Source organism: Urocampus carinirostris, chromosome 10 (assembly GCF_059441175.1).
Source record: "Urocampus carinirostris isolate Australia breed hairy pipefish chromosome 10, RoL_Ucar_1.0, whole genome shotgun sequence".
Taxonomy (NCBI): Eukaryota; Metazoa; Chordata; class Actinopteri; order Syngnathiformes; family Syngnathidae; genus Urocampus; species Urocampus carinirostris.
The window spans coordinates 34,354,334-34,381,759 of record NC_142358.1 but is presented as its reverse complement, the minus strand read 5'-3'; the positions used below and the strand labels follow the sequence as shown (position 1 = coordinate 34,381,759).

The following is a 27,426-nucleotide window of genomic DNA, read 5'->3' as shown; positions in this document are numbered from 1 at the left end:
CCGCTGATCAAAAGCAAAAAACATTATATGCATTTTTCTGTGCGTCAATAACCTCTCAGCTTCATAAGTATGCATACGTAACAGAGTGAGAATAGTATTTCATTGAAAGACTTTCTTTCTCCTCCATTTTCTAACATTCCTTGGTGAAGAAGTACTGTCAGAATGCATTATGCAAATCAGTGTTCCAGGCACCAGAAAGGTAGTGTGATAATGAGAAAAGGTCTAATACTGTTGTATGCCATACTGGTGGCTTGATGGTAAAATGTCAGCTCTCTCACCGCCACTACACGGGTTCGATTTCTGTTGCATACAAGATTTTGCAATTCGCTTAGTCATGATTGTAAGTTTGAACAATTATTACTGCTAAAATACCATAAAACCTTGTATGTTAATACAGACCAAGAATTACTGTCTGCATTTCCAATCTTACCTCCATATACTGCGATCTATGGCAGGCATTCAAAATTCTGACCAATTTAAGTGCACCTTATAGTCTGGAGAATGAATGCGTGGGTTTTTTGTAGACAATCTCAGCTTGACCATAGTAGCAGACGACGACCTCATCATAAATTGCTAATAATGTGGCGGTACACAAGCAAATGTTATCCTCTATCAAGCATTTATTTTCCCTGCATATTGCTCTGCCATCTACACTCTACTGAAGACAGTAAGAGAGTTTTCGCCAATGTGAGGAGAGTGTGTAGTGTAGGAGGACAATGGGAACTGATACTCCTATCTGTCTCTGTTGCAAATTAAGCTAATGTGTGAGAGTTTATGTTAGACTAAAACCATTTGTATATCAAATTAAGTCTTCAAAATGATGCACTCCTACGTATAATAAGCAACTCTAAATTTACTGAAAACGGGCGGGAAAAAACTAAGAAAGATTCTGAAATCATTGTATGTGTTGTTTTTTTGGCAAATAAAATAAACTTGTTTGCAGATATTATCTGTTTTTTTTATTATAGATAGTCCGTCTTGCCATTGTGTTATTATTGCAGAATACGGTGAATTGCAATCATTAATAAGTGTCAGGGCCAGAACGGAATCATGACCCAATTGCGTAACGTTTTCCACAAGTTTCATTGAAAGAAAGAGAAAGGGCTGCGCCCACGATCCGGTGTTCGCTGAACGCGGGAAGCAAGTCACACTCGCACTTGGATTTTGATCAGAATACGGAAGTGCATCTTCCGTAGCGAGCAATGTCGGTGTCGTGACAGAAAAACAGGTCGATAGCCGGGACTGGGAGAGCAAAAACGTGGTCGGGGTCGGAAATGAGTCGTAAGCCAGGACAGGAGAGTAGAGATAGTCGGGATCAAAAATAGGTCGTAAGCCGGGAAGGGAGAGCATCAAAACAGGTAGTAGCCGGAGACAAACGGGAGCAAAAAAAGGACAGGCGGGAGTCCAGGTCGAAAAAGGCTTGCCTTGTATAAACAGAGGTTCGCAGACGGACTGACAACAGGGGATTGACAGGACTGGGTTTAAATATGGAAAGGGAGCCAATCAGAGCCAGCAGCGGTCGGCACCAAATGAGTGGGCACAGGTGATTCACATCGCTAATCATGACAATGAGAGGAGTAATTTGCCGAGGGTGAATCCACACTATGCACACTAATAATTGATGAGGACAAACAGGACACCATGGAATTAATGATAACATATTTTTAAAACTATCCTGATTTGAAAAAGGCTCGTTGGGAATGTGATTGTAATCATAAAGGTAAAAGAGCCAGCTGGGATGCAATCCAGTTCCCATCCTTTGATGAAGAAACAAGACTTTTTTCATTATTTTTTTTTTCCCAGAAATAAACAAGAAGTCTCTAGAGATGGGAGAGAGTGGCAAACAAAGACAATTAGGTCCCATGTTTGCTGCACAGAAGTGTGCACCAAAGCGTCAACAAAGAGCTTGATTTGCATGCCGCTCTTTGGTCGCATCATGATGCGTTGTTCTTCTAAAATTATTGTGATTGACCTAATATGTAGGATACCTTTTCCAGTTTTGAATAAAGGACACACCATTTTTTGTTCATAAAAAATATTAGAAGTGTTCTGCTGGTTTGAGAGCGTTCTCCATCCGGGCACCGGTGCTGTGGAATGCTCTTCCCCCTGAGATCCGATCTGCAACCTCAGTGGAAATGTTTTAATCTAAGCTTAAAACTCACTTCTACTCTATAGCATATGAATAACCTAAACTGTTCATGTGTAATAACCTGTGAACCCCTTTGAGACCCTTTGTGATTAAGGGCTATACAAATAAAAATGACTTGACTTGACTATATAACATATGTCATCAAATATGCAATGGAGTAAAAAGGATTATTTGGATATAATAAATAAGAAATACAAATTATTTTAGGGTTTTGGAACCTGTTTGATTGTTTGTTTGATTGTTTGTTTGTTTGTTTGTTGTGTGATCCTGACCCGAGTGACATGGCCGCTTTCTTGTGTGCCATTTCATCTGGAGGGACAAAAGCATGACCGACTTGGGTGCCAACGTGCTTAACTTGTTTGGGTGTTTGGGCATTTGGGTTGGCCACGGTCCAAAATATGTTTGTGTGTGTTTTTTGGCAATTTTTAAAAATTTTCATTGTTTTTGTATGTGCTTGTCTTACTGAAAAAAACGTAATGCCGGACTATCTTATTTAAAAAAAGACGTATATACATACATTATCTGGCCTTTTTGTTTTTCCTTTCTTTTCTTTTTTTGTTGCATTTTTTGCACATTCTATTATGCAAAAAAATGACAAGATATTTTAATTTCGTAGTATTTTATGTTTACCATTTTAGACATAAAGTTTTTATATTTTTTACATTTTGATTCGGCTAGCTGGATGAACATACTTAGAGCCTCATTGGTAACTGAACATAAAACGTATTAATTCAACAGTTTTCCACTTGACACACTTTTTTGTGTGTGCTTTTTTGGTTTTGTTCGTGAGTGTCATTGCACATTTAACCTCAGTTTCAACTCAGAGTTGTCAAACCACATAGATAGGAAAACATTGCAAAATGCTTCATGTTTGGAATGACTTGATATTTGAAAACAAATAGTTGAAAGCTTCACAGCAAGCAAACAGAACTCAATGAATTGCCTCTTCCAACATAATTTCCAAAACTTCCCAGTCAGAATAATTTACGGCGGGATTGATAACGCTGCTGCCATCGCAAATTACGCTATCATCTCCATAATCATCCTTATCGCTGTTATTATTGCCTGACATGTAATTATATCATTGCCCTCATCATTGTCATCAAAATGGCTCAAGATGATACTCATTTAGAAAAGCAAATACATTATCTTCTGTGAAGATCATTGAGATAATTATTTTTACTTTATTTTTTTAATTGGTTGGTGTATCCTATTCACACTTTCTTTACCCGCACGGCTCATCCCTATTTGCTAGAGGTTGGAGATACAAAAATCCCTTGGTTATGGCGATTAAGAAGGACCAGAACACACGCAAAAAATGAAATTCTGCGGACTAGCATGGCACCTTTGTATAAGCTTCCAAGGGTCAAACTTATTTCAAGATGACAAACTTTCCGACCGTAACATATTCATAATTATAGATCTACACATAAAAATACAGAACACAAAATTGCAATTAAATGAATGGTCTTAATTGTCAGTAGAGAAAAGTACTACGGAATTGAACGGCTTCTCTTTTCAGTGTAAGAAATACATTGAGAGAATGGCTGGCTAACTAAAGTCTAGTATTGGGTATCCTTGGATTGACCCAGGTCTTCGCAGTGATTAAAATACAAAATTTCCTGAATGTAGCGGTTTCCCACAAGATGTAGCTCCAGGTCCTATGTTTCTTGGAAAATTGATCTGGCATTTGTGTGGTCCAGGCTTTGGAAGCGTGGTTTAAGAGAGTTGTGAGCCTAGCCGGACCTGCAGCCTCGCTTTTAGCTTCCCTCCCAACGCCACCTCAGTTGTTTCACAAAAATTATTAATCCATCAAGCACCAGTTGGTGATCGCCATTTCCCTGTGCTCCTCTGACATTTATCTCAGTCCAACTTAAATGATGGATTGGTTTACAACATAACTGCTTTTCTGTAGCACACAGTCATGCCTACACAACACACAAAACCCTCCCAAACCTACCCCCTATGATAACATTTGCTTTGTGCTGTCTGTACAAGAAAATGCAAATTATGTAAATATCTATGACAATAAGGACGATGAAATTCAAAATCTTTGTGGCAATAAACCAGCGATAACTGAAATGTGGATTAGACAGGGGTCTATTTCTTTATTTCTCCCACTGCATGTTAAATACTGCTTTGTACTGTTTGTAATGTTGTGGCCCATTTCCCTGGTATATATATTTTTACCCAACCGGAAAATGACCATTCTGTGAATTAATAGTCAACTGAATGAAGTAATTAGTTAATTTTCTCTTATCACATTCAGGCATGTTAGGTTATCACTACATATACAAATTCTACAAAAACAACAACATATATTTTCCTCTTTCAAATGCAATTAAATAATATTTTAAACTGTTTTCTAGTAATGTAAAAGACACATACTTAAAGTGGCAGCGTGTATTATTTGACAGATAGCTCTTGCTGTATTGTGATGCGCAACCAAAAACTAGTGCTAAAAGCGGTAGGCAGAATTCAAATGATGGTGAGTCAACTGACAAATACAAACTATTTTCTAATTTTTTAATGCCCAGCCTTTTGCTGGATTTTTGTTATTATGGGTACCCATAGCTGCAAAATGGTGGAAAATTCTGTCAGCTTGCTCTAGGTGAGTCTCATGTTATCTCGAATAATTGTATATTCCTCAAGTATTTTTTAAAAAGGAATGTTGATAGATGTATTATTTTTGGTTGTTACACAATAAATTAATTAATATTTAAAGTTTAAACCAATCAGTCAAAGAAAAGTTAAAGGGTTAATTTCCAATTTCAAGGTTAAACAGCACTAAAATATTCAGTCATTAATTTTCCCTATCTTTATATTTAAACGCTAATAATGATTTAAATAAAAAAGAGAGAGTCCATGAATTTTCACCTATCCGCTTATTCAAATGAATCCTGTTTTAATTAACTTTTTTTACCACTAGTAGGTGCTAAATAATACACACTGTCCCTTCAATCAACAATTTAATCAATCTAATTTTTTCATTTCCAAAAGTTTTTTTTATTATATTTTCGTACAAAATACGTCTTAAATAACACAACCATTTACTATCTACTATAAAATTATGAATACAAATCTTCAGTCATAGATTATCTTTCTCCTCTTACTATTGTTTTACTAAAAATGCTGCAAAACAAGTGAGATAATTATATTCCACTGGCAGATTAGTTTACTTAGTGTTTTTCTCAAAAAAGTAACAATATAATTTCATTAAAAATGGATAACAATAATCTACAAGTTAAACATTGTTTTCCTTTTGTATTGCATTTATTTCTGAAAAAGCTAATATGACTATTTGTAAGTATTTCACAAGCATTTCCACGGACCACTTATATCACTTCTGACAAACATGTGGCAATTCCAAGGATACTGTTCTTGAACTGATTATGCATCATCACTTTTTCCTCTGTTCCATTTTCTGTAGCCAAGTACTAATGTCAGCTGAAAGCTACACAAAATAAGAGTAGCCTGACATTAACAAATGTTTACTTTATCTTCTTTTTTTTCTGACTACATATTGCCTTGAGTCTAAGCTCCTATGCACCTTGTAGCTTGGTCAGCACACAAAATGTTTCTTTTATTGAGAAGAAAGATAAATACTCAGTTCAAAAGGAGTGAAAACAACAACTGGAAGAGTTCTCTCCATTTTCCATTCCTAATCCTCCTTTAAATTGTCTTTCCAGGTGGGCCAAAGGAGGAAGTATAATTAAAGAAGTCTTGGGAGACACGTATGAAGTGATTGTGGACCACTCTTTCTTCACGGAGCCCGTCTCCTGTGCAGTCACCAACCAACTCGGCAGCAGCAACGTTAGCCGCAATGTTGACGTCTATTGTGAGTGTTGACTTAGAAAAGTTTAATTTTCTTTTTATTTTATTTTTTTATAAACGGATCACCTGAAAAGAAAAAAAGAATGACAGGTTGAAGTCAAAGGCTGTGTATGTTACATTTGATAGTCCATTTAGAAATGATCACATTTTTTGACTCACGATATATATTTGACAGGTTTTGAGGTATTGTCCCTGTACTTCTCCTTGATGCACGATGTGTAACACCTGAGATAAATGGGCATTTTCTTCCGTTTCTGTGGTGCAGTGGTTAGCACATTTGCCTAACACGGGAAATGTCCCAGTTTGAGCCTGGGTGGAAACATTTGTTGGCCTGGAGAGGGATGGGCACCACCAGGCTGTACAGGAAATTGTGCCCCTAAATCCATAGTGGTTAAGGGATCGAACCAACCATGTTTTGAAATTGGACGTGAGCCAAGAGTGAGTTATGAGGGCCTGACGAGACAAAGTGAGCCCTAGTTCCAGAGCCTATGACTTCCCTCACGTGTTTTTTTGCAGATCACAAGCAACATTGTCCGCTCTGTAGTTGTGACCATAGTGTCACTGGCATTAGTGGCTGTCATGACCATATGGACCAATATCTAGTATGTGCCGTATCCCTACAGGACATGACTGGTCACATTTTGGGTACTGTATTCAAGATTTCAAGAAGGAGTTTGACAAAGTATGGCAAGCTGTCTTGTGGGACAACATGCAGAATTACAACATAGGCATGGAAAAAGCATCAACCATGCATGGGATGGAAATAAGCACAGGAACAGCGAAATAAATGATCAATCCCCAAGGTATCACAACAAACATCACCATCAACCACAGAGAGCTAGAACCTGTCACCAAATGTACATGTCTCGGTGCTATCTTATACAAGAGGTGTCAGAACCAGAAATCATAGCCAGGATAACCCCAACTTAACCCCATCTGGAAGGCCAAGGACATAGAAGTGAAATTTAAGATCAGACTCATGCAAGCGCTGGTGCTTAGTTCTACGTTTGCGATACATTGATTCTCATAGCAAAGCTGGAAAAGCAAATCCAGGCCGTGGAGATGCGATACCACAGGGAACTTCTAGGCATCAGCTACATAGCCCATGTGGCAAACAAGGTAGTGTGCAACACCATTAGAGGGCACACTGGACCCTGGAAATAACTGTTGTGCGTAGACAAAAACCGGAGTGGTATGGTCACGTCACAATAGTATCAGGACTGGCCAAGATCATTTACCAGGGCCCAGTCCAAGGAGACAGGAGAAGGGGAAGGCAGCATCAAGGAATGGACTGGTGCCATTTTTGCCAATTCCCCAAAAAAAGGCTAGGAAGTGTGAAGAAGTGTGAAGAAAAGTGTCCAGAGTTACTTCCTCAGTGGTGCCCCAATGACTCAGGTGGTTAAGGGATTTGCTAACCGTGATCAAAGCAATTTTAATTCTACAAGGAGAACAACTAAAAAAATATATCTTTCAAGCTTCTCCTCAATTTTGTCTGCATTCTTCTGTTCAGCTATTATTCATGTTTTTAAATACTATTTTGTTAGACCAAACTGTAAGGTGAACGTCCTTGAAACAGTTTGCCTCAAGTGAGTTCATTTCTAGTTGTTCCGTCATGGTGCCTGATCATCGGCCAATGTTGTTTTTGTCTCCACAGTCGGGCCTCGCATGGCAGCGGAGCCTCAGTCCTTGCAGGTGGACCTTGGATCTGATGCTGTTTTTAACTGCGCATGGACGGGAAACCCCTCTCTTACAATAGTGTGGATGAAAAGAGGTTCTGGAGTGGTGAGTGTGTTTTATTTATTTTTTTACATTCTACCCGAGGATGCTAGAAACGTCTCGTTTTTACAGCAGTGGTTCTCAATATTTTTTTTCCGTGATGCGACCTTTGTAAAATGCTGTTATCCAAGACACACAAACCAGCGCGACGCTTTTGGCTATCGGTCAATAAAATGACTGAGAAACTAAAACTGTAAAATGTTTGTCTGTGTCACTTTAATAAGTAGAACTGTTATTAGAAATAAGAGGCTTAGACAAAAATGTATTATTATTTTAATTGTGTGTATGTAATAATACACACATGGATGTATTAATATTAATTAATTAATTAATGGTGTAATAATAGTCTGAAATAATAGTCTGTGCAATAACCTGTGCAGCCCTTGGAGACTCTTTGTGATTAAGAGCTATACAAATAAAAATGACTTGACTTGACTTGTACACCGAAGTCGAGTTGTGAAGTCAGTGGAGTAATGATGGTAATACACAACACAAAACAACACTGTATATGTACATGGTCTTTCCCTATTTGTATTTAAATATTTAATTGAATTTGATTATATTGTATCCTGTTTTAAACTTATTTCATAAACACTATACCCTGTACACGAAGAACATTTATTTAGCATTTCATGTTAATGACTATGAAGGCAATCTTGAATCTTAATACAAAAAATAGTAATATTTCCAAGTAATATGTCCCTAGTTGGACATAGAAGATGCCTATTTTAAACAGTTTCACTCATTTATTTATTTCAACAATTTGGGCCCAATGGTAAAACGGTACCTCCATACTAGATAATTTTGTTTACTTTAAAGGACTGCGTGCATTACTGGACCACAATATGTCACTAGACCGTGTAGTGTATCTAAAAATATATGCTAAACATATATTGTGTACTATAACTGAAAACCCATGCTAAAAAACACAGGGAAAAATACGAATGACAAATAATCAAATAATAAATTCTACCATTTAAAAACTTGTTTTTTGGCCTAGCCTTTTTGAAATTTCTGTGTATCCGTAACAGCAAGATGATGGACAATCATGTCAGTTCCATTTTCTATATTATCTTTAATACATTATATTTGCTCGACCTACAACCTGCAAAATTCATGTTTATATGATAATTCATGTATGTTTGCTGATCAACTAAATTAATATTGTTATTGTAATTAATATTATGAATGGAGTTGTGTTTTCTCCGGGCACTTCGGTTTCCTTCCACATTCCAAAAAAAGGAATGTTAGGTTAATTGGCCGGTCCAAATTGTTTAGGGTGTCCACTGCCCACTGACCAAAGATAGCAGGGATGGGCTCCAGTACCCTACTGATGATAAGAGTTGCAGAAAATAGACAGATGGATAACATAAATGCATGTTTTTCATGTCAAACATTGGCTGTTATACACAGCATAGGCTGCATTGTTGCCCATGACATCATCATTGGTTTGTATAGGAACCTCGGGTCATTATTAGTCAGAATATGTGGGTTTGATCCCCAATTTCCAACCAATTTCACCTTTCTTTTTCTACGTAGAAGGCCAACGTGAACCTCTTGATTCCACTGAGCTTAGAAGCCAAATTGGATTTTAATAATTGAAAAGAGGTGCCCTTTATAGTATCCAATAGTCCTCGTGCTGCAATGCTTTTCTTCCCCTTTGTAATTTTCCTTTATTACTATTTTATATTTGTATTGTGTGTTGACATAGCTTTTTATTCATATTTTTTCCGGCTATTTCTTGCAGGTGCTTAGTAATGAGAACATTCTCACACTGAAATCGGTGCGGCAGGAGGATGCCGGGAAGTATGTTTGTCGTGCTGTTGTTCCAAAAGTCGGCGCAGGGGAGAAGGAAGTTGCTCTCACTGTGAATGGTAAGTTTTAAGTAGTATTTGAGCATACCAGTATGGTCGTTACTTACCCCACTAGCATCTCATTCTGTTTGTTTTTGTTATATTTTTTCTCATTTTAGGATACTTTTGCTTGTTCTTCAAATATAAAAAGCCCCATATGTGTGTGTATAGTTCTCAAAAATGAATTACTTCTCTATTGGTAGAACATTTTATTACTATGTATATATTATTTTATACCGCTGAGGGCCTTGCTTATTTTAAGAACAATCTTAATCATTTAAAAAACAAGCTAAAATATTAATAAGAAAAACGTTTTTTATAATGTTTCTAAGAAGAATCATCCTTTGAATGAGAAAATGTATCTTATCTTATCCAGCAGACGCAAGATACTGTTTTCTACCAGCATCAGAAAGAAAGCAAAACAATCTATAACAATCTATATAAGACATTTTAAGGAAAATGTATTCTATTTATGACAGAATTAAAAAAATAAATCACTTACAAATAGTCAAAATTTTCTGACAATGAGTTTAGATTTTCCAATGTACACATACAGATTGGTTTTACCTCACTAACAGACAAATTAGCTATTTTTAAGTTTATTTTTTCTAGTTTCAAGATATTTGATTTTTTTTTCTTGTAAAATAAGAATTTTTTTGTATATAGAAGATAATCCAGTGACCTACATTAGTTACCCTCTCCTACACAGTGCAGGGCGCGTTACTTAAAAAAAAGGAATTAGTGACTTCATTAAAAAAATAATTGTGCTAGCCCCCGGATTACTGACACCCAAAAGTAGCACCTTACTCTGGAAGTAACTATCTTGGCACAAATTATCGTATATATTAACAATGAAGTTGGCCACATCAAATAAATAGACGATAAGTATACCAACCTGTGGAAACGGTGAAGACTTTATACTTATTTGCTTGTGCAATGTTGAACAATTGCAAGAGAACACATCCAAGACACTCCATATCCATTTTGTCGTTTGTCTTTAAACCACTTTAATGTGTCCTTCTCCATTTCTAAAAAATGTCCAAGACTTGTTTTTCTAGACACGGCATATTGCAAAAATTATTTTACGAATAAAAATACATAAATTCAGCTCTTTTTTACGATAAATTCTGCGCTCACGTTTCCCATTGATTTGTTGTTCCTGATAAAAACAAGCCCCCTCTTCACACTCAGCGTACTTTTGACTACTTGTAACGCACAAACAAATATGTGCATAGAAACTGACCCTTAGATTACAGTGATTTATTTGATCATTTTAAATACAGCTTGGATTTCAGTAAATACGTTAGGGAGAATGTCAGAATATCAGTAGGGAGGAATTAATTGTTCTTGTACTCAGTGCAAGAAAAGGCACCACTTTAACTGTATTCAATTGTAGTTTCAGGGATGGGTAGGGTTACTTTAACTTGATTACTTTCAATTACTTTTGGATTACTCCAATACCAAATATGCTAATAAAAGACAAAAAAACTAAATATGAATAAAATCATGACTCACAACACGTGGTAAGCTTTCTCTCCCGGCTTTGATCTCTTTGATCTCCGGCAAAACTAACATAGAATGCGACAGAAACAAAATGAAAATAAATCCAAACAGCTTGCCAACATCATTTTTGCCGTTCCATGTATTCCGTTACTCCCCAAGCCTGCACAAAATGTAGTAATTTTATTCAAATTTAATTTATTTTGTCTTTTATTAGCATATTTGGTATTGGAGTAATCCAAAAGTAATTGAAAGTAATCAAGTTTAAGTAACCCTACCCAACCCTGTGTAGTTTGCATGTTGATTTAAACATGCCCAACTATTGAATGTTGTTGTTGCCGGATATAGGGTTTGATATAGCTTTATCAGCGAAAGAGGAACTATCAAATAACAGAAAACATCGTTTGTATCCATGGTTTGTTTTAAAAGGTGGCACCATTTTGTGATGACAGGTGAGTTACGCAATTGTATTAATAACCCGTTACATTACTCTTTACCAAGAAAAGTAAAGTGTTACTCCAGACACTGCTGCCGGATAAAATAAATGTGTTTCTAATAAAGGAATTGTTTAATTATTTTAAAGAAACAAGATAGCATATATTAAAATAAGATGCATAAATCCTAAATTAGAATACTTTTGGGGAATAATTAACATTCCTTTCTAAATGTTGCCAGATATTTTAACCTCTATCCAACCGGCACCTATAGTTTGGCTATTGAAATATCGTTGGAACCTTTGGTTGTCCTTACTTGGGTGATAAACGGTCAAGGTATCATCGGAGACGATTGCAATTTCAGAGACAATCCGCGAGAGTCACGCGGACTCTCCTTTTACCGAAGCGCTGACTGACTAATGGTTATTAGCCTTGGTGGGAGACCTGGCAACCCTCAAACAAATGACTTCATTAGTGCTGCTTGATATTCCGGGAACGCTGCACTGTGGAGCTGACTCTTAGGTGTCCCTTATTTGTCAGGTGGTCCTTGCAAAAGCAGACTGCGGTAATGAAAGTGGGGTGGAGGAAAAACGAGAGGGGTGGATTAAGCCGCTGAAAGACTGAGGCTATTTTTTTAGAGCCTCGCAACATGATGTGTACTTAACGCTGACAATGTACCCTTGTACATTTTGAAAGCTAACAAAAGAGTTTGGCTGTAAGCAACTACGAGCTGATTTGAGGATGAAAATACATCTAGAAGAAGAAAAGAGTGTGGGGTGTTTGAGGATTTTCCTTTTCAAAACCCTGACGTTAGCTTTGCATATCAGAAGGAATGGGCTAACACATTCCCCCCGTAGCACCAGATCAAAACCGGGACTTTCTATGAACTGCAGTGATTGCGGTTGGAACTGACGGTGAGAAGAGGCGTCAGGCAAAGTCATGACTAATTCCATTGTTTTCACTTTATTGAAATCTCACCAGCGGCCCTGCTTTCTATAGCCTCAATGAGTAAACAGAATACGCAATGAGAAGAAGGAGAAAGCAGATGGATTGTTTTAATTAGGATTACAATTGAGCAAAACTCCGAGTGTCCTCGGGAACAGCACAACAAGTAGCAGATTATTTTTATGTTGTCTTTGCAAAGTGTGTTCCAGCGAAAATGAATGTCTTGTCTACTTCCCTTTTTTTTCTCCAAGCTCTGCCGTGTTTACCTTTGCCTCGCCTGAATTGCTATTTGACATTCAAAAGCCTGCCACGTTATTCTTCTTTTTTTTGCCCTTCTGAATAATTGACATTCATTTCCCAAACCGCATGAGGCATTTCAAGACATTCTGAGTTAGCGCTGGGTGAACACCTGATTGTCCGTCTTGTGAAAGTACAAGGTGATGGTGTTTCTCAACCTTTTTGGAACTAAGACACACCGAACCTAGAAATGGCAATTTTCTGCTCCTATTTAAACTGTTAATGTTTAATTAACAATCAAATCTAAGATTGAAAAATAGAAACTATAACAGTAGCAGATATACTGTATGTTTTACAGTCCTAACTGTAAATTTACAAAACCCATACAGCAAGGCTTTCATGGAAAATCCAAAGTCTTCCCAACATTTTCAGAACTGCAATCCGATAATGATAACTAATAAACGGTAAATTGAAGCATTAGACATTGCAAAGTGGTATTTACAGTGTTAATTATAACAGTAACAGTTCTTCAGCAATAGTGTGCATGTCACCTGGGTAGTAGCGATGTACTTAAAGGCACGGCACATCAGAATCTATGAATTGAATTATCAATAGTTTAATGATGTCACAGCATATATGTCAAATTATATGTGTTCCTTGTATTTTATACGTTTTTTGAAAGATACACAATTTATTTCTGTATTTATCCCTAAAATTGTATTGTGTCTTTCTCATTTCGGCTCTAAACCAGATTTGTTCGGTCAACAGCAGCAGATGACAATGCTATCTCAGATTGTCAATATTGTTCTGGTATTATACATTTTCTGGCTTGATGGGAGTAAATAGGTGCCGTGTGGTGTTGGTAAGGTGCATTCCAGCTTAATAAGAGGAATTGCAATTATTAATAAGGAGAGCAACTGGCTGTGGTGGGCTGGTATGTCATAGGTAAATCATACATTGAACAACAAAACCAAGCATTAGACTCAATTCCATTTGTCAATGTGTCAATGACGCAAAAGATAAATGTTTAAACAGGCAGTAAGTAGTCACACAATAGCAAGCTCTTCAACACTAGTGTGGATGTCATTTGTGCAGTAATGATGTCATCCAGTCATCTCTCAAGGCACAGAAAGTCAGAATTTGCAAAAATAATGTTCGCTTTTTTTTCTGGACAGAAATTAAACGAAAGTATCCCATATTGATGTCACAAATCAGCGGTAAATACAACCGTGAGAAAAAAACTCATGAAGCATTAGACTTCACCAAGCATACTGACATTTACAGAGTCAATTATGCAAAAGATAAATAATAGCATAATTAGTACTCAGGGTTGGGTAGGGTTACTTTAACTTGATGACTTTCAATTACTTTTGGATTACCCCAATACCAAATATGCTAGTAAAAGACAAAATAAACTAAATATGAATCAAATTATGACTCACAACACGTGGTTAGCTTTCTCTCCTGGCTTTGATCTCTTTGAGCTCCCCGGCAAAACTAACATAAAATGCGACAGAAACAAAATGAAAATAAATCCAAACAGCTTGCCAACATAGTTTTTGCTGTTCCATGTATTCAGTTACCTCCCAAGCCTGCACAAAATTTAGTAATTGTATTCATATTTAGTTTATTTTGTCTTTTATTAGCATGTTTGGTATTGGAGTAATCCAAAAGTAATTGAAAGTAAACAAGTTAAAGTAACCCTACCCAACCCTGTTCGTACTACTACAATAGTGAGCTCTTCAAAAATGCATGATACCTGGGCACTGGTGATGTCATCCAGGGATCTCTTACAGGCACAGCATTACAGTTTGTGAATTAAGTTATTTATTTTTTGTCAAAAATAATAAGACATCATATAACAATGGTAGCAGCACGGCGGCGCAGTGGTTGGCGCTTGTGCGGCACAGTTCATGTCATGGGAACCTGTAGTGGGTTCAAATCCAGCTCCAGACTTCCTGTCCGGAGTTTGTATGTTCTCCCTGTGCTTGCGTGGGTTTCCTCCGGGCACTCCGGTTTCCTTCCGCGTTCCAAAAACATGCATTTCAGGTGAATTGGCCGGTCCAAATTGTCCCTAGGTGTGAATGAGCGAGTGAGTTGTCTGTTCCCGTGTGCCCTGCTATTGGCTGGCAACCAGTTCAGGGTGTCCCCTGCTCACTGCCCGGAGATGGCTGGGATGGGCTGCAGCCCCCCCGCGACCCTACTGAGGATAAGCGGTACGGCTAATGAGATGAGATGAGATAACAATGGTACACCCGAACCATTCTTATCAACACAGTTTGGAATCACTGCCACAGCCCTCGAGGCATCACTTCCTGTGGTGTGTCCAAGAAAAGTCCAGCCCATTCCTCTCTAGGCTGTGTTTTTTTTTTTTGGTTGTGGTTTATTCCCCAAATGAAATAAATAGGACTGGTTTACATGGTAACCAGTAGCACGAGAAGCCTGCTGATCCGACTCAACTACAGAAGCACATTATCTGTTCCCCGTTGTTGACGGTGTAAAGCTGCTCTTCAGATATAAGCCGCACCTCTGCATGAAATTACGAACACCAGATCTTAAACCAGAGGGAAACTCTTTTATTTTTTGGAGGACAATTACAAAAGAAGAAAGAAGCTTGACTTTATTCAAAAATATTGAGCAGGCTTCACTGCTCTAAACTGTCCACAAGACAACATCCCTTTAGTATACATAGTCGAACTGAGCAATAGTTAAGATTATAGTATCAATTGATACATTTTTAGGATTGGTGCTGTTATTGCCCATTTGATCCTAATTATTTTTTACCTCATCGAATATTACAGTAGTTTTGCTTGTTGGGGCGGCAGTAGCTCAGGAGGTAGAGCGCTCGTCTTTGGATTAAGAGGTTGCAGTTAAAATCCCAGCTCCTCCCTGTTACATGCCAAAGTGTCCTTGGGCAAGACACTGAACCCCTTATGCCCCCAATAAGCAGCAGCTGCAAGGCCACTATTGGGAAATGTGAAGCACACTGTAAAGGGCTTTGGGAAGTCTTCATTGACTTGAAAAGTGCCATATAAATGCAGATCATTTCAGTTTTTACCAGCTCGGTAGCCTAGATGGTAGGGCGCCCGCCCCGAGACTGGGAGGTCGCTGGTTCAAGCCTCGGCCGAGTCATACCTAAGACTTACAACATTGGTACTCATTGCCTCCCTGCTTGGCGCTCGGCATTAGGGGTTAGAATTTGGGGGTTTGGTCACCTAATCACTAAAATGGCTGTGCCCTGTTTGGTTGCCGCTGCATCGGTTCGCTACAGTTTAACTGTACGGGTCAGGTGTATCGACATTTCCGTTCTGTGTGCATGGTTACAAAGAATGACATTAAAAGTAAATTCTATTCTATTCTATTCTAATATCAATCGCTGAAAGTTCAATATATTACATAATTGTCATCATACTAGGTATCGATATCCATCTTGGAAACCTAATATACTGTGCACAATACTTGCAAAAAACAAGCACATTTTGATACGTGTAAAAGTTGCTGATAAACTGGTGGAGCAGTACTACTGACACAGAGGGTGCAGTTATGCTTTTGGCCACTAGTATCCGTCACGAGTACAAAATATCCAATATCGCGTACGAGATAGGCAAACAATTAAAGGAAAAAAAAAAAAACAAAGCAAACCGTGTGACTCTCTACTTCAACAAACATAACCCCAGCCATCACAGGACTACAGTAAGCACAGTCGATGGCGTGACGTTCAATTCTCCGTTGCACGTTCAAATGTTTCTTTGTTGTTTGTTTTCCCCGCTGCGATCCTCCAAGCCCTTTAACAACTTCATTTAAATTGCATGTGTCATTCCGTCTGTCTCGTTCCTCGGTGGCGCGCCTCCTTACCGACTCCCACAGTAGCAAAGTGCATAGACACAAAGATTGCCGCTTTTCCCTGGGGAAGGCTGTAATTTAATTATAATCAAACAGCTAGCAGGGGAGGTAGTTTGCGTTGAAGTCACTAATGGATACATATTGCTTACTCTTCTCATACTCTCACGATGAATTTCCTCCTCAGCACTGCAGATAAGGTTACATTGTTGAAGGCTCAACACGTTTATGCATGTCATTATTTAGATACAACGCGATATAAACAATGACCTGCAGTGAAGTCTGTGTCTGGTGAGGCATAGTCAGATTCTAAGTAAGTTAACCTACACCTTATTCATCATTTGGTGTGCGCCATATCGGAATCCTTTGACTCAAGATTGTCCTCTCGCATAAGGCAAGTGCCCTTAGCAAAATAATACTCTACATAGTAATTATATTAATAATATTCATAATCCGGTAGCACGGCAGCACATTGCGGCACATTTCTGAGGTCATGAGCTGGAACCTTCCTGTTTGGAGTTTGCATGTTCTCCCCGTGCTTACGTGCTTTTCCTCTGGGCACTCCGGTTTCCTCTAACGATCCAAAAACTTGCATGTCAGATCGATTGGCCGGCCCAAATTGTCCCTAGGTGTGAATGAGCGAGTGAGTTCTCTGTCTCTGTGTGCCCTGCAATTGGCTGGCAACCGGTTCAGGGTGTCCCCTGCCCATTACCCGAAGATAGCTGGGATGGGCTCCAGCACCCCCGCGACCTTGCTGAGGATAAGCAGTGCAAATAACGGATGGATGGATATTCATCATGTAACGTGAACGTTCATTCATTTTGAAAATTCTACATTTCCATGATGACAGGTGATGCTATTCCTCATATGCCTCCATTGACTGCATGTCACTGAGAAGAACATGGAGTAAAACAGCATTTTTCTTTGTTTTTAATGTGGTTTTGAACACATGTACACATCGTCATTACTAATAATATATCAGCAAGTGCTCATGGGTTACTTTTCCTCATAACTACCATAAGTATGTTTGAGAAAAGAAAGTGTACAATAATGACCTGAAAAATAAGCGAAGGTGTGAAAAACCTGTAATGGAAGCAGGGCAACGGGAGGCCTTTAGAACCACAATACACCCCACAGAGCACCAGCCCAATGTAAATCTCTTTCCACTGCCATTTTTCCTGCTCGGAAGACTTTATGCAACCAGTAATGAGATTTTCAGCCTTTCTTAAACATCTTTAAAGCTGTACATCGAAGAAAAGAACAAGTTAATGAGGGTGAAAAGTACATTTTGGCCTAATGTTTTATCTGTCCAGTTGAAAAAGAGTGATGGTCTGCAATGCATGCAATGATCCTTTGACACAATATGTCATGTAACAGAAAGTAAATATGATTAAAAACTATTTTCCATTATATCCAACAAATATCCAATAAAATATTGAATACACACACACTATTCATCTCGTTCCATGCAACATGTGTAAATTGATATTTCTCAAATTGCTTAATTTGTAGAAACTCATATGTCGTCCATTTGGAAATCAAAAATTATTTGGGATGCAAAAATTGAATCGATTTCTTCTCATAAATCTCAATTAAATATCGATATGGAGTCTCCAGAGATTTAATATACAGTTTACGTTTAAATATTATCCATCCTGATGTCAAGTATTTCTCCTGTTTTAAGTAAACAAATGGGAAACAGTGACAGCAATGATCAAGAAGGAAACGATTACAAAACATGAAAATCATATTCAAGTGTCTGCCATTTAAGTGCTGCTGGAAAGTAAAGTAAATGGTTTGATACTATTTTTAGCTTTTAACTGGCAAAATAATAAGTATTACCTACATAACTGAAATATTATTGACGTTTCGAAAAATGCTTAAAATATTTTAAATGACTAGTTTAAAGAAGTTTTAGGGGTTAACTGTCATAAACCAGAACTAGATCAGGACCCAAACGTGTGACGTTACTCACACAAGCCTACTATTTTACGGGAAATGGGGATTCATGCACGTTAGGCAGCAGTCTGGCGTGAAATGATAGATTGATACCAATTGCCCGAGTTGATATCGGACAGATGGGGTCAATACCGGATAGGACGGGACAGACAGGATAAACAATGAAACAGGATATCGAAAACAAACAGGACAAACTAGACGGTAACGAAACTGGAGAAAATAATAAACAGGACAAAAATAGACGGAAACAAAACTGGAAACCGAAATTAAAAAGGACAAAATAAACAGGAACAATACCGGACAGGAAATACCAACAGGAGCAGGACCGAGTCGAAATCCACGTCTTGCGGGGCAGAAGTTCGTTGACGGGCTTACAAAGGAAAAATGAGAGCACTTGAGCTTCAATAGACAGAAAGCCAATCCGTCAATGAGTCGTAGCTGGTGCCACACAGGTGGGGCCAATTTGTCGCCATGGCAACCGTGACATCAACTTATCTATGGTAGACTTAGAGTATATGGTGCTTGAAATAATTTCGGTTTTGCTGGCCATTTTGTTTCCTGCCAAAAATGATGAATGTATTCTATTATCTCTGTTTTGAAATGCACAATCCTTTCATTGGATACATTTGCGAACTGGATTATTTTTTCTTGATTCAGGTCTCAGCTTGTTATTAGGGTCGAATGGTTGGTCCTGAAGTCAGACCAGTAAATAACCATTGAATAGTAGATATTTGTAAATTTGGTCATTCCTGGCATTATTGAGGTGCTTTAATTATTCAACTGAATATTTAATCACCAGCGAACGTAAAATTTGATTTAAGTTTTATGGTGGTAATGTCAGCAACTAGTCAAATCTCTCAGAGGGTTGCAGGGACTACATACAACTAAAATAAGTTTTTCACTCAGCGGCTTTTGAGTATTGCTGGGCCTTTTCGAAAAGCAAGCCCCGCAAAATGAGGGATTACTGTATTTAAATTCATACTTAGCTTCTGTCAATCCCCAAAGATACTTGACATCAAAAAGAGACACTGCAGGAGAAGGAGCAATTAACTGTCAGGCCTAAGGAGGCAGCACCTCTCCAGACCCCAAAACGAACTGTAAATAGATGGGGCATATGTGAGAGCAGAATTTATGGTAAGAGTATGCTTAATTTTTGGTATTTTTTTGTAAAATTATTTTTGTAACACACAATATTTGGAGAAAAAAATCATCTTGCAAAATACCCAGAAAAGGAGAAAGAGACCTTTGAGCCCAGAGACAAAATGGATATGGAGTGTTTCGGCGAAGTGTTAGTTTGCATTCTCTCAAGATTGCACAAGCCAAGAAATATGAGGGGTTTTACTGACTGCTTGACTTCAAATTTATTGAGTATAAAAAAGTGACATTCAAATACAATTTGGATTTGAAAGTATGACAAATAAACCTTGACCAATGATAATCGAACAACATGTTGAATTTTATTTTCTTTCTGTACGAAAGAGCTGTTGTCAGTTAACAGCCTCCTTGTACAAAAGATTCTTCCTTTGGTCACCAGTAGCCATGCACCAGACATGTATGTGCTTCCTTACCAGCTTTGTTTACCTTTTTAATTCACAAGCACAAAAAACAACACAAAAAGCAGTTATTCGCCCGTCCTTATGTCCTAGGAAAACATTGAGCTTTTGTAGTGAGGGGAAACATAAGCTCTGGCCTTTTGATGCCCACGCAGAGATTGTGTAATCAAATTGCTATGTCCACTCCAGTGATTCTCCAATGAGCGACAAATTGCACCCAACACTTTGATGACCTCCCCTGCTGTGAACATTGATACAGTTTAGTGCTTCTCACCAGCATAGCATTTTTGTTTAGTTGTTTTTTTTTCCTGACAAAATACAGACACTTTTAACCTGAGTCAGAGAGATACAGCCAATTAGGCTCCTCATTTACAAGACGGATCTATACAACATATCCTTTTTTCCTTAGACCACCAGCCTGCGAGCCATTGAGTTTACTCCATGTTTACATGCTGTTGACTCGGGAAGAACATTCATGTACCATGTAAAAACAAACTATAAACCATATGTGCTGATTATTCTGCCACTAGAGTCAAATGAGTAGGAAGATAAACAGTTCTACATTTGACCCAAATCAGCAGCATAATTAATTCAAGAGTCCTCCGCTAAGACACAAAGGTTCCATCTGGCGTAGTCTCGTTAAAATGTTAATTTGTTTTAATAAGAGACTGGTAATAAACTATGCATCGGTATAGAGTTGGCAAATAGTTTTGGGAAGTTAGCAAGGGAAGTGAGTTGTTCTCACCTCAACAAAATGAATAAAACACAAGCCTTGAACTTGAACCAGTAGAAGGCACAATAAACGTTTGATGATGTCCTTGCCTTGTTTTCTCATGGGATATTTACCAGCTTTCTTCATTGTGGACAGGAAGATAAAGGTGACACTTAAGGTTCTTTTTGATATGTAAATCTTGTTTGGCAGCAAGTGGGCAGAGTATATTTACTAAAATGACAGCAGTGAGCAATGTTCCCTCTAAGCTGTGCGCGTGCGCGATCGTGCACTGCCTGCATATTCTCAGCGCACAAGAGAATCCATCCACCGAAATGTTCCCTCTAAACTGCGTGTGAGCGCAATTGCTCACTACCCAGAGCTTTAACGTGCATTAGAAAATCTAGCCAGCTCACAAAAATCAGGGCTCGAAATTGCTAATTAATAAGCAAATTAAGTCAAAGTTACAGTGCATGAAGGTACAAATACAAGGGTTCCCCTGACATTGTGTTCTAAGTGCGGTATTTTGAAGTCAAGGTCAAAGTACAACAAAGTTAAGTAAAGTCAGTAGAGTTTTACGAGAACCAGCTTCTTGATCACTAGAGAAAACCATTAAAGTTTCACAATTTTATTTGAGCATATCATTCTGCAAAACTAAAATATTTTCTCATTCAACATTAATTTAACTGAATACTTTGTACTCCCCATGATTGCACATGAATAACCCTTCCACGAAAACAAACTAGGCGGGAGGGATTGAGTCAAGTTTGACACGAGTGTGAACAGACCCCAAAACAAATGTCAGGATGTCAAGTCACTCAGTTGCTGAATGAATCATGCCAGGTTGCATTTCTAAAACTTATTATGCCACAGTGCAAATTGAATTATTCATTTTTTTATCAATAATTAGATCAGAGTAGATGATAATGGTACACCTAAACCATTCTTATGGAACACGGTGTTGCAATGCAATTGTAAATTGGGTTTGAACTTTCAATTTCCCATCCACGGTTCATTGATCCCTGAAGTACCTGGGTTGTCGGGGTACCACTTCCTGTGGTGTGTCTTGGGCGAGTAAAGACTGCCAGCGCCCATCCCTCTCTTGACCATTTTTTTGGGTAAGGCTTAGCTCCCTGACTTGAAACATATATTACTGAATTCTATAGTTAGCAGTAGCAGGAGAAGCCCCTTGACCAGACTTCATCTGTTTTGCGGTGAACGGCCTAATTTTGCAATTCAGAGATGAGCCTGATCTTGGCATTGACGGGCAAAGGATACTAAATATTAGAATCACTTGGGGAAATGTATTCTATTCACGCCTGTAAAAGTTTGAACCGGAAAGTTTTTTTGTTTGGTTGTTTTATTTTTAGAGAAGTGGATGCAACACATGAATAATGGAACAGTTTCCTTGCCGAGACCTTGGCCATGTGCCTCGGAAATGTTGGAACTGCATTTGGCATATTGTTACCAACAAGTTTTTAAAAACATTGACACCTGAGTGCCAAAACTAGAAAAAAAAATCTATTTTAAAGGGTTTGGCACAGCTCATCAGAAGGTATCAAGCCCCTGGGAATTATCTTAGTGCAAAAAGTCACTATAAGATGGCAGGAGTGGCTTTGATCAGATTACATCGGGAAGGCTGCCACTTCCTAGTGTTGCTTCCTATGTCTGGTGATGGAGAGTGGGTAAGAGGCCCATATAGCAAGTTGGCGGAGTGAAGCAGTGTGGTGAGAATAAGAAGACATGAATAAGTACAGTCAGTTTTAGCTTCAACATAGCTTTTTTGTTCCCAAAAATGATGACCCTTTGTCAGTGTAACTTCACTGGAAACATTGGACGCTGAACGGTTCCTGCATTCTTCATGCCTAAGTTCTTGCAATAAAAGATAATTTTGCAAGCAACGCTTCCTCGTGTTTAGGGAAAGCATTGTTTGAATATCAAACTTTTCACAAATGCAAAAAAAGAAACACCAAAGTGAAAGTTCTGATAGAAATGCGTCCCTTTATGGATAGAGGTTTTCATGGAAACAAGTATTTTGAAGAAATTGAGCAATGTTTAACTGTTGTTTAATAAACAATTTAGAAAAATGTATTTTTTTCCGAAATAAAGATAACGTTTCAAAGCTTTCTTTTTCTATGTCCTACGCCTTTGAAGCTAAATAAATACATTTTTGTAGGGCTTCAATATTAGTCAAAATGGCTCTTCCCATTTGAAATGAACATCTGGCATTGAATCAATTGCATTGATTCACTACTTAAGTATTCTGAAACATATCAAAATGTTGGTATTCTGAAGAGTTGGGTCATTTATGTTATTATTTCCTTTATATATCTCATTTCTCAAACACATGGTAAAGCATTACCGTTTGCCTAGACATTAATCTGTAATATGTAGTATTTGTCCTTGTGTTTGTATCGCATCACAAAGTACAGCACCATTGCTGCTCGGCCGTATTTTTTTTCGATGAAAGGAATCAAATGTTCTAAAATGGGGGGTAAACCATTGATCCAGAATGAAGTCTCATGCCCTTCGTTCAGTCCTTGTCTGTCCTTGTATATGAAATAAGAAAGGGTGGAGACACTGCAATACATCTTTTCCATGAAGTGGAGAACTTCAGAACGCTTCGTTAATCACAATCGCTTGGTAGGAAAACCTACGAAGAGTTAATCAACACTTACTCTTGCCACAAGGGACATGAAAAATTGTTTTTGTTACATTAACCAATTAAAAGTTTTAAACAATCAGTTTTGTATGGTTAAATGGCATATTTCGTGTGTAACTTTTCTTAATGTTAAAACTGCAATCGGAGTATGCAAGTTTGATTGGAAAAAGGTTCTAATTGTATTTAATGTTTTATTTATTTACAGGGCCACCCACCATTTCCAGCACACAAACCCAACAGGCCTTACACGGAGAGAAAGGACAAATCAAATGTTTTATTCGAAGTACTCCACCTCCAGACCGCATTGTAAGTACAGTACATTACTTTTCAAAACCGTATAGCATGTGAATTAGCAGAAGCATTTGTAAAAAAAAAAAAAAGTATGTATGTATATATATATATATATATATATATATATATATATATATATATATATATATATATATATATTTTTTTTTTATAATCCTTATTTTATTATTATATTATTCATTTTTTAAACATTTTTTTTGGGCTTTGACAACTTCAAATGGACATACTTTATACTGACATACTCAGGGTTGGGTAGGGTTACTTTAACTTGATTACGTTCAATTACTTTTGGATTACTACAATACCAAATATGCTAATAAAAGACAAAATAAACTAAATATGAATAAAATTATGACTCACAACACGTGGTAAGCTTACTCTCCTGGCTTTGATCTCTTTGATCTCCGGCAAAACTGACATAAAGTGCGACAGAAACAAAATGAAAATAAATCCAAACAGCTTACAAACATCATTTTCGCCGTTCCATGTATTCCGTTACTCCCCAAGGCTGCACAAAATTTTGTAATTTTATTCATATTTAGTTTCTTTTCTATTTTAGTAGATTATTTGGTATTGGAGTAATCCAAAAGTAATTGAAAGTAATCAAGTTAAAGTAACCCTACCCAACATACTTTATACTGCAGCTCATTTTTCTCGTGCGCTTCTCTCAGCGTTGTCTCGCGGGCCGGATTAAAATGCTTGGCAGGCCTGATCCTGGCACCCCTGGTGTAAACTTTAGATCCTCACTCAGAGCAATTGACCTAGAAAGTGTCATTCATTTCCACAAGAGCCAATTTCTTCCTCAAGAAGTCTTTTATTGACGAGACAGAAAGCTGAGTTGGCCCTCTTACTCAAGCTCCAATGCCTTTCACGTGTCATTATGTTCAACCATTACTCTCCCATATGTCCTTCTGCACTTACGGCACAATGCATGTGGTTACTTTATCTCTTGTTCACTTCTCAGGCCTGGTCCTGGAAAGAGACGGTTTTGGAGTCGGGAACATCCGGTCGCTACACGGTGGAGACAGTCACCACGGAGGAAGGGGTCATCTCCACACTGACCATGAGTAATATCGTGCCGGCCGACTTCCAGACCATATACAACTGCACAGCCTGGAACAGCTTTGGCTCGGATACCGAGATCATACGCCTTAAGGAACAAGGTGGGAGCCAAGGTCCGACAGGTTCTATCTTCCTCTTCTCCAATTCATGTGGATGTGGCGTCAAGTAGTAGAGTAAGAAGTTGCGTGGTGTCCTGTCTTTCTTGTGTTGTTGCTGGGACCATGATGTCAAGTTATAATGATCTTTCAGGGTATTATTTTCAGACTTTGACTCTTTGGTTCAGATTAGTACATCTTAAATACAGACGCTGCCCTACATAAGAACAATAATTTGAATTTGTTTGTAAGTTACTTCAGTGCTACATTTTGTATGTTTAAGCTTTATATTAGTATGATTAAGGCTTGTATAAGTAACCTGTATGGTTTTGTACTAAAAAATAAACGTTTAATAAAATAATACGGTCTATAAAGAGAAAGTGAAGTTTAACTTACTTTTGAATGATGAGCTTCAAGAGTTACGTGACTTCCTCCTCCATGGTAAAAAGCAATCTAATAATGTTATCAACCGCATCAAGCTTTCTTATTCCACTTTCATTTCATAAGAAACGGCTCGCCTCTTCTATACACTTTACAACAACCATATGGAATGGATGCACAATATATTAAACAATAAAAATGTCAAACTTCTTAGGAGAGATACAGTATAGTATGTTTACACACAAACTAGGATCAACATTAAGTAAAGGGAATAACAGAATGCAACCAATTCAGTTGACAGCGATGACAAGCATTCCTTGACAAACTGAGTTTGAGCCCGCCAGAGTTTAGGTCTGTGTAAGTTTGTGTCAATTCGGGTTTTTCACAATAAAGTTCTGATAAAATATTTCACTATTCCTAAATATTGTTTTTTTATTATTCCCTATAAAATAAGATCTAAAAATCAAAACTCAAGAAAAATATTAAAACAAATCAATTTATAAAGCCATGAATTATCTTCTAAGGCTGCTTTTAAGTGTGTTTTGTTCAGTGATTAAAAAAAGGGATATTGATTTGATAAGAAAAAAATACACACAACTATCATATAAATGTGCATACCTGTATTCGTAGTTTAATAAATGTCCTTTTTACATAACATGAGCCTCACCTGTAGGGAGATGACATCATGTCCGCCATCTTGCTGCTATGGTTAGGCTTAAAAACTACAATCTGACAAAAGGCTGTGCAATAACTTGTATTCTTCTCAGAGATTAATTTGGCTCTCGTATTCTCTTACATGACAGGAGACATTAACAACCACTGGTTGAATAATATGCACCGTCCCTTTAACATTTATATTAAGGCGGGGGCCTCAAACGTTCTTCTTTTTCTTCTATCTTAAGTTTAACGACGATTGGTACAATCATTTCGGTGCATTACCTCCCTGAGTTGAGATATCTTCTTGAGGGCTACAATTGGGCCCGGGTCATGACTTTTAGGCTACTGTTCTGGACAATGCCGTGCATCAGGTCTTGTCTGAAGTTTTCCCCAAAAATATTTTAACACCTCGAAAAATGTTTTTCAAGTATCTTTTAAACCTCTATTGCTGGGTGTGTAAGCAGTACTTTTACAACGTTTATAATTAGCAATGAGATATCCATCCATGGGCAGCACAGCGGGGCAGTGGTTAGAGCGTGTGCGGCACAGTTCTGAGGTCATGGGTTCAAATCCAGCTACCAACCTTCCTGTGTGGTGTTTGCATGTTCTCCCCGTGCTTGGGTTTCCTCCGGGCACTCCGGTTTCCTCCTACATTCCAAAAACATGCATGTCAGGTTAATTGGCCGGTCCAAATTGTCCCTAGATGTGAATCCTCAGTAGGGTCACGGCGGTGCTGGAGCTCATCCCAGCTATTTTCAGGCAGTGGGCAGGGGACACCCTGAACTGGGTACCAATTAGTCGCAGGGCACACAGGGGCAGACAATTCGCTCTCTCATTCACACCTAGGGACAATTTGAACCGGCCAATTAACCTAACATGCACGTTTTTTGGGGGGGGAACCGGAGTGCCCGGAGGAATCCCACGCAAGCACGGAGGTTCGATCTCATGACCTCAGAACTGTGCCTCACACGCGCTAACCACTGTCCCACCGTGCTGCCCCCTATGAGATATATAATTAATAATTACATAATTGGATTGTAGTTTTGTTCAAAGTAAAATTTACTCATGGAACCACCTCTCCAAATATGAAAATGTTAACGACGCTACCATTGGTTTAGGACAGCTGTCTGCGGCTGTAATATTAAAACTTTTTAATGCATATTAAAAATACATTATAAAAGCTCAGAGTCCCAGCTCTATATCAGAAATTAGACATAAACTCAATATCCGATTTTTTCTGTTACATTTCCATTTGATAACTTGTGGTTCTGTATTAAGCATTCCGTTTTGCCAACTCAGTAGATCAAGTGCATATTTATGCGGGGCTAAAGCTTGACAGGTTTAGGTCTCTGATCACCAGTAAACGGTACCAACCGAGGCTGTGATGAAGACTTCTCGATTTCAATTAGAATCTCTTCATGACATCACATCTGGTTTGGTTGCCTCATTTTCGCTGCATTAAAACCGAGTG

The 27,426-nt window shown here is 38.0% G+C and overlaps 1 protein-coding gene across 1 annotated transcript in view; it reads left to right on the top strand.

Annotated features, from left to right (window-relative positions):
- Positions 1-27,426, top strand: part of kirrel3b (kirre like nephrin family adhesion molecule 3b) — a 320,980-nt gene that overhangs the window by 271,168 nt on the left and 22,386 nt on the right. The window contains exons 9-13 of the mRNA XM_088345714.1: positions 5,839-5,987; positions 7,638-7,765; positions 9,507-9,633; positions 23,657-23,757; positions 24,725-24,935. Coding sequence (XP_088201840.1) covers positions 5,839-5,987; positions 7,638-7,765; positions 9,507-9,633; positions 23,657-23,757; positions 24,725-24,935 — 716 coding nt within the window. The remainder of the gene's footprint in view (positions 1-5,838; positions 5,988-7,637; positions 7,766-9,506; positions 9,634-23,656; positions 23,758-24,724; positions 24,936-27,426) is intronic.